Here is a 13,763-nt window from a genome sequence, read left to right as displayed (position 1 = left end):
TGTTGGCCATCTGAATTTCTTCTTTGGAGAACTGTCTATTCAGCTCCTCTGTCCATTTTTTGATTGGATTATTTGCTTTTTGTTTGCTAGGTGCATGAGCTCTTTATATATTTTGGATGTCAAGCCTTTATCAGATCTGTCATTTATGAATATATTCTCCAATACTGTAGGATACCTTTTTGTTCTATTGATGGTGTCCTTTGCTGTCAGAGGCTTTTCAGCTTGATATAGTCCCACTTGTTCATTTTTGCTTTTGCTTCCCTTGCCCAGGGAGATAGGTTCATGAAGAAATCGCTCATGTTTATGTCCAACAGATTTTTGCCTATGTTTTTTCCTAAGAGTTTTATGGTTTCATGACTTACATTCAGGTCTTTGGTCCATATCGAATTTGCTTTTGTTTATGGGGTTAGACAATGATCCAGTTTCATTCTCTTACATGTAGCTGTCCATTTTTGCCAACACCAGCTGTTGAAGAGGCTGTCATTTCCCCATTGTATGTCCATGGCTCCTTTATTGCATATTAATTGACAATATATGTTTGGGTTAATATCTGGACTCTCTATTCTGTTCCACTGGTCTGTGACTCTGTTCTTGTGCCAGTACCAAATTGTTTTAATTACTGTGGCTTTGTAGTAGAGGTTGAATTTGGGAAGCGAGATCCCTCCTGCTTTGTTCTTCTTTGTCAGGATTGCTTGGGCTATTCAGGGTCTTTTTGGTTCCATATGAATTTTAAAACTATTTGTTCCAGTTCCTTGAAGAATGCTGTTGGTATTTTGATAGGCATTGCATTGAATCTGTAGATTGCTTTAGGCAGGATGGCCATTTAGACAATATTAATTCTTTGTAGCCAAGAGCATGGAATGAGTTTCCATTTGTTAGTGTCCTCTTGAATTTCTCTTAAGAATGTCTTGTAGTTTTCAGGGTATATAGGTATTTCACTTGCTTGGTTAGGTTTATTCCAAGAAATTTTATTGTTTTTGATGAAATTGTGAATGGAATTGTTTTCTTGATTTCTCTTTCTGCTAGTTCATCATTAGTGTATAGGAAAGCAACAGATTTCTGTGTATTAATTTTATATCCTGCAACTTTGCTGAATTCAGATATTAGTTCTAGTAGTTTTGGAGTGGAGTCTTTAGGGTTTTTTATTACAATATCATGTCATCTGCAAATAGTGACAGTTTGACTTCTTCTTTACCAGTCTGGATGCCTTTTATTTCTTTGTGTTGTCTGATTGCTGTGGCTAGGACCTCCAGTACTATGTTGAATAACAGTGAGGAAAGTGGACATCCTGTCTTGTTCCTGATCTTAAAGGAAAAGCTTTCAGCTTCTCGCTGTTAAGTATGGTGTTAGCTGTGGGTTTGTCATATATGGCCTTTATTATATTGAGGTACTTGCCCTCTATACACATTTTGTTAAGAGTTTTTATCATGAGTGGATGTTAAATTTTGTCGAATGCTTTTTCAGCATCTGTGCAGATGATCATGTTGTTTTTGTCCTTCTATTTGTTGATGTGGTGGATGATGTTGATGGATTTTCAAATGTTGTACCATTCTTGCTTCCCTGAGATGAATCCCACTTTATCATGATGTAAGATCCTGTTGATGTATTTTTGAATTCCATTTGCTAATATTTTGTTGAATATTTTTGTATCTGTGTTCATGCTGCCTTCATAGAATGAGTTTGGAGGTATACCCTCGTCTTCTATTTTTTGGAAAACTTTAAGGAGAAAGGGTATTATGTCTTCTCTCTATGTCTGATAAAGTTCAGCAGTGAATCCTTCTGGCCTGGGGGTTTTGTTCTTGGGTAGTTTTTTGATAACCGATTCAATTTCGTTGCTGATAATTGGTCTGTTTAGATTTTCTGTTTCTTCCTTGGTCAGTCTTAGAAGGTTGTATTTTTCTAGGAAGTTGTCCATTTCTTCTAGGTTTTCCAGCTTTTTTTTTTTTCTTTAAGCTTCACTGTGGTTGCTTTGTATGTATGTAGCTTGGATTTTTAGGGAAGTTGTATTTTCATTTTCCTGTTTATTCTTATAATTTTCATGTTAATATAATTCCAGTAGTCCTGTACACCTTTGTTCATTTCTGATTGCAGTAGTATTAAATTCCCTGTTCTTAACCCACCTATCTTTACCTTCACCATTCCTGCCTGATTTTAATCAGTGTTATCTTTCTCAGTGTTTACTTTTGTACTGTTAAAAGTGCTCATACCTATACTTCTTTATTTAGTAGCTCTAAATGATATTCTGATGTGTTGCTAGCATATCTGAAGCAGTCTATGAATTTTCTTGGCCTCATAGTCACTGTCTTTTTACTCCTCCTAGTTTTTATTTGTTGTTTGTATCATTTTCTGTTGTCAGGGCAGTAACATTTGAATTCAGTTTTTTAACCTTATATACACATTTGTTTTAATCCTTTTCCACAGTAAATATACTCAGTGTTCCCCACTAGTCTTTTTGTCATGGTTTCCTTGTTTATCTCTTGTTTGGCTGAAGTTTATCTTCCAGTAATTTCTTTGAGAAGGGTCTGGGAACCGCATTCTTTGAATTCTTTCATGTTCAAAACAGTTTGACCATTATCCATTCTTGAAAGTCAGTTTGGCCAGATTGAAGTAAATTGGATCCCACTTGGAGGATGTTGTTGGTGGGGCACCTGTTTTACAGAATTGAGAAGTCAGCAATAAACCCGAACTATTTTGCCATTTATAAGCAATTTGATAATTTTGCCTTACTGTCTAAAGGATTCTTTATTTTGGAATATTGATAATTTTACAGTGACATGATCTTGATCTTGGATCAGACTCAGCCATGCCATCCATAACTTTCTTTGTCCTTCTATAAAACTTTAAGTCTAAGCCTAGTTCTCATTTCTTAAGTTGCCTTCTTGTCTTCTGTGTATTTTCTGTACAATTCTTTGCTTTCCTCTCAATTACTAAATCCCCAACCTACTTCAGTACACCGTCTTGTCCATTTTGGTTGTTAGTGGTTTATTATACAACTATTCTATGGGAATCTGAATCATTATTCAAGAGATTTGTATGTTTGTTTTTAAAATCTGATCCTATCTTTTCTTTAAAAAAGAAAATGGAAGAACAGCAAGCAATTGGTCATCTGCTATGCACATCATAATTTTTGAGTATTTAGGTTATCTTTAATTTTTACATATGTACCATATGAGACAATTCTGAAAAATGTAACCTTGCAACGAATTGTACTGTAGATTACTTAGGTTATTTTGTAGGTTTTAGAAAAGAATCGTCTCAAATATGACTCAGAATCTGAGAGCCAGATTTAATGTTTCATTATAGTAGACTATCCATGTTTCTAATTAGGGAGACTTTTGTATATTACATCATTTTATGCATTATAATTTTTTCCCATTGTTGTTTGAGATCATCCCTATAATAAAACTGCAGATAAAGTGAGGCATTTTGTCTATCAAAATAATACTACCAATACACATCATTTGTAGTAAGACGTATTTTGAGTTGTTTTCTAATAGTGTGGGTGAATTTACTCTGAGCCATCCTTTTGTTTATTTATCCGTTTATCCAAGACCAGCATTTTTATAAGTTAGCCTTGTGAAAATACTTAGAAACAGTCTGACTTTCCTAAGTTTGAGCTCTTAAATATTTATATATGCCTCAAGAAGGATCTAGAAACATATATAGCAAAATCTTTCTCATTTTCTTCTTTTTTTTGTAGCTTCACCTGTAAATGCAGATTCTGATAGACTACAGAGATTCATATAGTACTAGAGACATAATATATTGATCCTAATTTAGCTTACAGGTGAAACCTTACTCCTTAACTTGTAAAGGCAAATTATGTCACTTTTTTGTGGGTCCATTTTATTCAGTATTTTCCCCTCTCTTTTGGATCCATTTTAGATTTTTTTCGGGAGAAATGTGTTTTTCCTTTATAGGTTTCAAAACTGACAAGTGAACAAAATAAGTGCAACTGAAGGAAATGTTACAGGTCTGCTTGAATCAAAGACCTAGCTTCCCATGTGACACACAAAGTTTCAACAATGATCTAACATTTCAGTGTGCCAGGAGAGGAAGTAGATGTTATCTTAGAAATGGAATATAGTTGTATTTAGATTTTCAGACTTTATTATATTGCTCCTAACTTACTAAATAATACATTTGGAAAGAGTTTAAGTCAGCTGGTTTATGTTGTAAAATATTTACCTGGATGGCTTGTTAAAAAGCAAAGATTTCTGGACCCTACTTTTGGACACTGTGGTTTATGATCCAAAGTGGGCCCAAGAAATCAGGATTTTGACAATCATTTCTGGTTTTTCTGACACGATTCTTCTGTGGATTGCCTTTGAGAAAAATTGCCCTAAAGAAATTCTACCACTAAAGATTATGTACAATAAATGAACAAGTTGGGGGGAAAAAAAAGCCTGTGTATGAAAGTATTCCACATTTGAAACTGTTTGTGACATCTCGATTTTCTCATGAAGAACTAAATTTCCCCTTCAAATATTCAAGCATTCTAGATTTCGAGATGTAACTGTTAAAGTTTTCAAAATGTAACTGATAATTCTTTCTTTTTACCCCGTACATTTTCTAGCACCTTGAGTCTGGGGAATGGCAGGTTAGCTGTTGTCCTCAGTGTCCAGTTCCAACCAGATACTACGAAATTTAGTATATCACTTTATAATTGAACATATCCATTATAGCATATGAAAGTACATTTCCTTTCTATACCCTGTATTCACATGCATATGAAATGAATGCTTTTCAGTTTAGTTAATTTAGTACCTAAATTATTATTAAATATTTACATCTGAAAAGGTAAATTGCAAGGAATAAATTACTAGATCAACTAGGTCCTAGTCTTAAATTTTTATTCTTTTTTAATTTTTGTTTTGTTTATTAAGATAATAGATGTATATTGTTTGAATTCTTTAGAATATATATACATCACACACTTTCGGTGAATATTTTTCCAGATATATTAACAAGCATAGTTTTACATGGTCTGGCCTTAGTTATAAACACAGAATAGTTTTTTGGTATCTAATTTTTTTAAGGGATAAATAAGTCTTCTATTTTTTTCTCTTCCAGTACTGTTGTCCAGACTTGATAAATAACTTTTTTGGACTGGCCAAAACAGAATTTTCAAGTACAGCAAATAAAAATAAGACTACTGATTCAGAGAAAGGAAAATTAATCATGTTAGTTAATGACTTTTATTATGGAAAACATGGAGGAGATGTCAAGGAAGAACAGAAGACTCATACAACCTTTAAATGCTTCAGTTGCTTGAAAATTCTTAAAAATAATATTAGGTATGTAAATACTTATTTTCATTTATTTTGAAATTTGGAATGTTACAGATACAAATGTATCTTTATTTTAAATTTATCTGTGCCATTCTAGATAAGCAATTTTGCCATTTTCTACTAAAAACAAAGTCAGATTCTCTTGTTGAAAAGCTTTTGTCCTTTCCTGTATTTTACAGTTAGCTCCCTCCTGGATCCACTTAGTTGTAGTTCTTTTAAGATAATAAAAGAAAGGACAAACTTTATTTCAAATAAAGCAAAATTAACTGCTTTTCCCTGTACTGTCAGTGATCTGGGAATTTTCATAAGATAATTTTCATTTTTAGCTGCCTTTTAATTTTGTTTTTCTTCACTTCACAAGAACTACTGCTTTCTAATCTTATTTAATGCTGATATCTTTCAATTATAATTTTAATTTATAGAACATGTACCTTGAAGGAAAAGCTATCTTCTTTAGAGAAGTACAGTTCTAAAAAAATGTGTTTTGATTTTAAAAATTAACCCCTTTAAAATTAGAGATGTAATTTCCAGTGAAACTTTGAAGATTTTATGCATATGCTTTAAATATTAAGAACTACTACTTTATAATCTTTGAGTTAGATGGCCTTGCTGTTATCCTGTAAATGACTTAGTAACAAGATACAACATTTTTCCTTGGTTCTATAGCTGGATATTTATATTAGGTAAGATTGTTTTTCAACCATTTTACTATAAAAATTTTCAAACAGTCAACAAAGTTTTAAAAATTTTACAGTGGACACTTGAATACTTATCATCTTGGTTCTACCATTAACATTTTACTATACTTGCTCTGTTATATACCTATTCATTTTTGTTTCACACTGTTTCTTTTTTCATTTCAAAGTAAAGTGCAGGCATTAGTGTACTTCCCTTAGGTGACGGGTGTGTGTGTGTATATCTTCTGTATATATGTATCTTTTTATGTTTACCCTTGATAACTATTATTTGTAACTAGCTTTCTTAGGCACCTGTAGGTTACATCTGGACTCTGCATTTATTTTTTTTTCCTGTGAGTTCTTGGATCCAAAAATAAGCTTTATAGAGAAAACCCTGAAATACACAGTAATATACTCCTATAACAATTATTAATGCTTTATTGATAGTAATGCTTTATAGTTTTCAAAATTTCACATGTTATTTCATATGAGTTTTCACATTTCTTTATCTCCTTTCATCAAACTTTAATAGCCATCAGTAGCTAATGGTCCCAGTAGTTTAATGGAAAGGATACTGTACTTTGTGATATAACACTGAACAGTGTTACAAGTGAACTCTGTCACCTACTTCCATTTTCTTACCATTTTAACAGTAAGATATGCCAGAAAAATCATATTAGTAAGTACAGTAAAGTGCAAAGAAATATAGTTCATTGATTAGTTCCTTGCTCAAATATTATGTATATAATATTAGAAGTTATTTCGGCAGTAGTTGTTGGCTTTTCCTTTAACATTAGCCCATTTAATATTAAACGTGAAAATAAGAAAATTACTTTTGTTTTTACAGAGACTAGTCATATAGTTCTGGAGTATTAGGATGTTTAGAAATTTTAAGCAAACAACATTTGATAACATCCAGGAATTGAGCATTTTTGAAATACTGATTGTTTAGTAAATGTAACCTTAGTGATAAACATTTCATAGCCAACAAAGTTATATATGCTAAATAATGTCTTACCTTAACAGTGAAAACTGGGAATTGATCATTGTAGAGAATGATAGGAAGGTGATAGATTTTTATTCTCAGCCCACTCAACATATGTGATATGGTATTTTTTTTTTTCCTACATTGAGTGTCACCAAAACCAGTTAGATTTTATTTTATGAACATCCTTCAGGAAATTTGCTTTCTCTCTTCCCCACATTTCCATCTGTTGGTTTAAGTAGTATGAGCTCCTGATGGGGGCTCATATAATAATTGAGAGAAAGCTTGCTAGTTAAGAGATTATTTTATATATATATACTTTAATCACATAAAATTTTGAGCTGAAAGCTTAATGGCTCATTACCTTTTCTCTTTATATAAATATTTTGCCAAGACTAAGACTTTTAATAGGTGTTTGTAGAGCTCGTGTTAAAACCAAAGGAGGACAAGAAGATATTTCAAGAATGCCATACATAGGCTGTCCTAACAAGAATAAATATCTCAAAGGTGTGAAAAAGAGATAAAAGTTATAACCTTCATGATGATTGCTATCCAGATTGATGACATTATCACTTAGTTTCAGGATTGTTTCCTTTAGGAGTTTGGGGATTGTTTCCTTTAGGGACTCTAAGTGAATAAATTGTTAATAGTTAACCTAGCCTAAAAGTTATTTTGATAGAATAACTTTACTTTCAAAATCAGCAAAAAGCTTCAGTAAGCTATTCTCATTTATGTTGCACTCTCTGCTGTTGTAGGTCATAGTTCCTGCTCATAAGAAGCATTTTAGGGAAGCTGAAATAGCAGAATGTAAAACTGAAAAATGGACCTTGCCTAGAAAAGGCATAGCCTGCAAGTTAAAATGAACAGTCTGTGTTAACAGTAAACCGGTATCATTAAATAAAACAAGAGGTTCTTGTAATTATAGGCATTAAAATTGGTATTACATGCCTTTAGAAACCAAAACATAAAGTAAAAATACCAGTAATTTGTCTTTTAAACATTTGGGATCTATTGTATAACTTCATGGCCTTAGAAGATTTCTCTCATGACCCTGTAGCTGCTTTTGGTGGTAGGGTTTCCTTCCTTTCAGCATTTTATTTAAAAATTCTAAGGAAAAGAAGCCTGCTGTTTTATACTTTAAAAAAACTTTAATCTGAAATGATTAAGAGCAAATTAGTGATATTTCAGATAAATTACACCAGTGAATTATTTTAAAACAAAGGTGAAAATATGTGTTTAGCCATTTAAAGTGATGAAAGTGCATACTTTTCTAGAGGACCTTAGGGTTTTTGAGATTTTATTTTGACTAATACATCTATATTTTTAGGATTTATATTCAGATACTTTTTTGTGAGATTTTTGTTTTAAATCTGAATTTTTGCACCTGTTGACAATTGTTTATAGGTTTATGAACCACATGAAACACCATTTGGAACTTGAGAAGCAGAGCAGTGAGAGTTGGGAAAACCACACCACCTGCCAGCACTGCTATCGTCAGTTTCCCACACCATTTCAACTGCAGTGTCACATTGAAAGCACACACACACCCCATGAGTTCTCTAGTAAGTTACAATTTCATTTTAAGTATTGGATATTATTGGTTTTGACAATATAAACACTAAGAAAACCTTAAGAAGCCTATTAGGAAAATAGGAAAAAAACTTTGGAATTTGAGATCAAAATTAAAAAAGGTAAGTTTTAAGTTATAAAAACTTCTAAGTAACTAAAATTGAAGTCCCTCTTGTAAATAATTCATTAAGGCAAATAACTTATGTGGGAGACTGTATTAGAAGCCTTAGATCACAGTTTTCAAATATGAAATCGCCCTTCATTTAAACTTGAATAATAAAAGTAACTACAATGGTAGTTCAGAATCACAGATTTTGGAGGCTAGACAGCTTGGGTTCAGATTCCAGTTGTGCCTCTTAATACAGCTATGTGATCTCAGGCAACTTATTTATTGTGATGTTGTTGTGGAAATTTAGTTAATTTAGAACTTAGAGCTTAAAACTGTGCTTGGTACAATTAACTATATAACTGTTAACCACCTCCAGTAGCACTATTATTGTCATGCTGATATAGATGTGTAAAATGAAATTATATGTATGTGTGTATATATCTTTTTTTGTTAGCCCCATCAGAATGCATTTTTTTAAATTGAGGTATAATTGACATATACAGCATTTTATTAGTTTCACGTGTACAACATAATGATTCAATGTTTGTGTATGTATGTATATATTAGATATATATATGTATATCTTAAAATGGTGTAATGTCTTCCCCCCTCCCCCACTTTTAGCCATTTGCAAAATATGTGAATTATCATTTGAAACAGAGCATATTCTTTTACAACATATGAAGGACAATCATAAACCCGGTGAAATGCCATATATCTGCCAGGTATACACATATTTTATTGTGTAGTGTTTGTTTGGTTTGTTTTCTGTTGTTTGGTAACAAGATTTAAACCTATTGGACCAGGGATCAGCAAATTTTTTTCCTGTTAAAGGGCCAAGTAGTAAATATTCAATCTTTGAGGGTCATATGGTCTCTTTTGCACTAATTAACACTGCCATTGTAGCACAAAGGCAGCTGTAGACAGTAAGTAAATGAATGGGCTCTGGCTGTTAACAATAAAACTTTTTATGAATACTGAAATTTTGGATTTCATGTAATTTTCATATGTCATGTTTATTTTTCTAACATTTAGATAGAATTGGTTATTAAAATTAAAATCCCCTTGTAAATAATTTATTAGTGGAAAGTCCCTTGGCATAACTCATACGTTGTATGTAAGGTCAGCAGAGAATTGGCCTATAGGCCATTGTTTGCTCACCCCTGTGCTGGACAAAGAAAAGCCCTGTGGCAGAAAGACAAACATACAGACTTGTCATATCACATATCACTAAGAATGTAGTCATACAAGGTATATAAGATATGCTTTCTGTTACAGAGGACCCTACCAAATACTTTGGGACTAGTATTTTTCAAGCATTTGATGAAATGGGAAAGCAAGATAATAAGTTGCCACTACCATAATATGGCATTTATAATATAAAAGAGGATGGTGAGGATGATATTTTATGTAGAAGAAAAAAACTTTATAGGACAAGAGGTATCAGTTTGAAAATTCAAGTCGAGATAGGGGGTGATAAATAAAAAGATCTGAGAAAAGGGAATCTAGTTATCTAGTTTTAGAAATTTTCCCTAAATTTTGAAAGATAACTTTTCTGTCTCAAAGATTATCTTTGGGTGCCAGCATTAATGGGATTCTTGGTTGCGTAGGTGTCAGAGGCAAATTAGTGGTACATATGTGTTCTTCTAAACAAATGACCTATCATTATTCCTTTGTAATTGCATATCATAAATTTTCAAGTTACATGTAACTTTTTTATTTTTAGGTATGCAATTATAGATCATCATCATTTTCTGATGTAGAAACTCATTTTAGAACCTCCCATGAAAACACTAAGAACTTGCTATGTCCCTTTTGCCTCAAAGTTATTAAAATTGCAACACCCTATATGCATCATTATATGAAGCATCAGGTGAGATTTACCAATTCTTATTTGTTCATGTTGTTTTATTAAAAACATAGATTATAACTTAGAACACTGGTAAGATTTGTTCTATAAGGAAAGTAGCATTACCCCAAATGACATGATTAATTTGAAATTTGTGCTAAATCAGCTGTGAAACTTCCACTTCTCTTCCTTGTTTTTCTGGTGATGTTGTGGCTCATAAATGAAAATTCTGAAAGAAAGATAGAAATAGGAAAGCTATGATTGACAGAAAAAAAGGAAATATAGGTGGAATATCCAAAAGATCAGGTATTTCAGGGTCTAAGAGAGGGTAGGGAATGATTTTAAAGGTAGTTATTAGGAGCAGGGGAAAAGATGAGCTTGAATTGAGAAAGGAAGATTTTGAGGACTCATAATCTTGTTTTCCTCTTTCTCTTCAAACTTTTTTTCTACTCTAGCCTCCTTATGAGAAAACATGTTGTCATCATTGACTAGGAGTGCCCTTTTATAGCTGCCAGTGATAAATAATAATGACACTTACTGCTCAATATATGAACTCTGCCAAAGAACTGTATTTAAGTTGTAACTTGTTTGTGGATGACTTCTGCCAGTTCTGCTATGTAACTTTTGGAATCCAGTATTGGTGCCTTAATCTTCTCTTGAATTCTGATGTTATACTTACTGGTTCCTTTCCTGAATCAGTTAAACCATGCTTTGTTTGGACTGAAAACTTTTATGTAACACTGATCCTATTTTTAAGTGCTCAAAAGAGCAACAACAGTGCCTTTGCCAGCACCAGAAGTCAGTGGATTTACCGAATGTAATCACATTTTGCCACATCACTAATTCAGCTCATTACATTTTCTTACTCATTAAATTGGCATGCCAACTTACTCAGCATTGATGCACGCTTTGTTTTCAGTTCCAGTCATTAGATAATCATGAAATCTACTTGTAGTTTTTAATTGGGAAAAGATCATAAAAGTAGAATTTCCAAATGAATTTATAATCACCTGTGTTGTGACTGAGGTTCTATACATCCTTGAGAAATTCTGACAATATCTTTCTTTTCTAGGTTTCCCCAACAATGTTCCATCAGGTGTGGTGTTAATAGGTGTTTCCCCCCAAATTGTTACTGGTGAATAAATTTGGTAAATGCCTACATTTACAAAATTGAACAGTTTTGTTTGTTTTTTAAAACAGGACTTCTCAGAGCTTTTAATCTACTAATTGACTTTGTAAATTTCCAAGCAAGGGATGTATAATACGTGTTATTCCTTAAACTTGTTTGGCCATTGACCCCTTTTTTGTACAATACCTATTAACATTTCTTGAGGAACAGAGTTTGGGAAACACTCTTCTTATTATTCTATATTTTATCTTTGGGTTTTAATTTTGAAAGAGAGAATGAAGTAAAAACAGTAGTTCTGTTTCATTTATGGGGCTTTTAATGTAATTTTTTCCATATGCTTTACTGGTCTCCAGAATGAGATGTAGATGTGGGAAGAATAACAATTATGAAAGAGATGTATGGGCCCACTATGTCGGCTGTGTGATTAGTAATCAGTTTTTATACTCTGAGTTTTATGTCTTAACTTGCCATGGGTGCCCAATTTTCTTTTTTGTTTGTATGGAGTGTACCTAGTAGGTAGACAGACAACGGTAAAGAGGGGAAAACCTATTAATAAGAAGGATCATCAGGCATCGAATTTCAAGTTACTTACAGTTCTATAATTATTTACAAAAGACCGGAAAACTATGAGCAGGATTATAAACTTGTAATTGACATGGCACTAATAGTGCAATATTAGAGAGTAAGAATTGTTGACTATGGCTCATTTTATTGTCTTTGAAGACTTTAGTTGTAACTTTGCCTTACGCGGATATATTATGAAGTCTTGCATGATTTTAGAGCTGACTTTGAAGAAACAATGAAAGTGATTCCGATGTGCATTAGATCTGTAAAATAATAGGCAGTTTACATATGCAGTCACTAACCTTATGGCATTAGCAGGTGCTTTCCCTGCATTGTGTTGAAGCCTCACCATCACCCTGTGTTTATTATTATTTCTAACTTACAAATGAAAAAGCAAAGTTTTAGAGAAAGTAACTTACTCAGTGTCACATTACCTAGTAAAAAGCAGAGTTAAAATTTGACTTCAGAGCTTAAGCTTCTACTGCTCTGAATCAGATTTCACATTGGTATTAGGTCTAAAGGCAGAAATTATATATAGTCTGAATTACCCTTAAATTCCTGAAGTCTCCCAAACAATGTAGTATGCTTATCAAAAAATTCAACACAAATCATTTTTTTTTACCCTTGGAATAGAATACTATTTCTTTGGTTGAACATCATGTTATTAAAAAATATACTGTATCTTTATTACCCTTAGCACATTGAAATGTATACATATATAAGAGAGATATAAGAGAGATATGGAAGACTTGTGTCCAGCTAAGGGAAGAGTAGATTAATGTATTCCATCTTGGGACAGATATTCATTGAATGGACCAGTGGACATTTTGATTTAGTTAAATTTTATCTGGTGCTCATATGCACCTTTTCTGTCAGTCTCTTGCTTTCTGCCTCACTATCAATTTATTTAATAAGTATTTACTGAGTGCCTTAAGCTGTTATAGGTTTTGGATAGTAATGAACAAAACAAAGTTTGTCCCCTCAGAAATTTGGATTGTAGTGGAGAAAGACAAATATTTGTGTGTGTTTTTGCATGCATATTAGCTGGTGGTAAATAGTGTGGAAGGAAAATGTGGAGGATAGAAGTGCCAAGGATTGGGGAGGTGTTGGGAGTGGAGGACTGGTTGCTGTTTTGTATACAGAGTGGTCAAAAAAGGGCCTCTGTGAAGGAATTAACAGAGGAAGGAAATAACATGTGGAAATCTGAGAGAGGTAACATCATGTAGCCAGTGAAGTGAGTGTGTGTCTAGGGCACTCAACAGCTAAGAGGCCAGTTGTGGCTACAGCAGAGTAAAAGAGGAAAAATAGTAGGAGATAAGGTTGTAGAATTAAAACACAGAGCAGTTGATGTAGAGCCTTGTGAACCAGAATCAGGATTTAGGAAAGCCACTAGACCATTTTAAGCATGTGGAAGATCTACTGTATTTTAAGATCACTGGCAGCTGTGGGGAGAATAGACGATAGGGAGGAGAGAACATGACAGGGAGAAGATAGGAGATTATCAAAGTAGTCCAGGTGAGTGGCTCGGACCAGTGTAGTGGCAGTGCATGGAAGTAATGAGAAGTGGAAAGATTTTGAAAAATTTTCAAG

General features: G+C 33.0%; 1 protein-coding gene across 8 annotated transcripts in view; it reads left to right on the top strand.

Annotated features, from left to right (window-relative positions):
• Nucleotides 1-13,763, top strand: part of ZNF280D (zinc finger protein 280D) — a 298,762-nt gene that overhangs the window by 220,550 nt on the left and 64,449 nt on the right. For 7 of the 8 annotated variants that reach the window (XM_057488838.1, XM_057488837.1, XM_036929703.2 and 4 more), the window contains 4 exons: nucleotides 5,074-5,297; nucleotides 8,358-8,515; nucleotides 9,256-9,356; nucleotides 10,358-10,504. In XM_057488838.1, coding sequence (XP_057344821.1) covers nucleotides 5,074-5,297; nucleotides 8,358-8,515; nucleotides 9,256-9,356; nucleotides 10,358-10,504 — 630 coding nt within the window. The remainder of the gene's footprint in view (nucleotides 1-5,073; nucleotides 5,298-8,357; nucleotides 8,516-9,255; nucleotides 9,357-10,357; nucleotides 10,505-13,763) is intronic. The other variant, XM_036929705.2, reaches the window with a different exon arrangement.

This window comes from Manis pentadactyla, chromosome 11 (genome assembly GCF_030020395.1).
Source record: "Manis pentadactyla isolate mManPen7 chromosome 11, mManPen7.hap1, whole genome shotgun sequence".
Taxonomy (NCBI): Eukaryota; Metazoa; Chordata; class Mammalia; order Pholidota; family Manidae; genus Manis; species Manis pentadactyla.
Note: the sequence above shows the minus strand (reverse complement) of the source record. Positions and strands in the feature narration are given on the sequence as shown.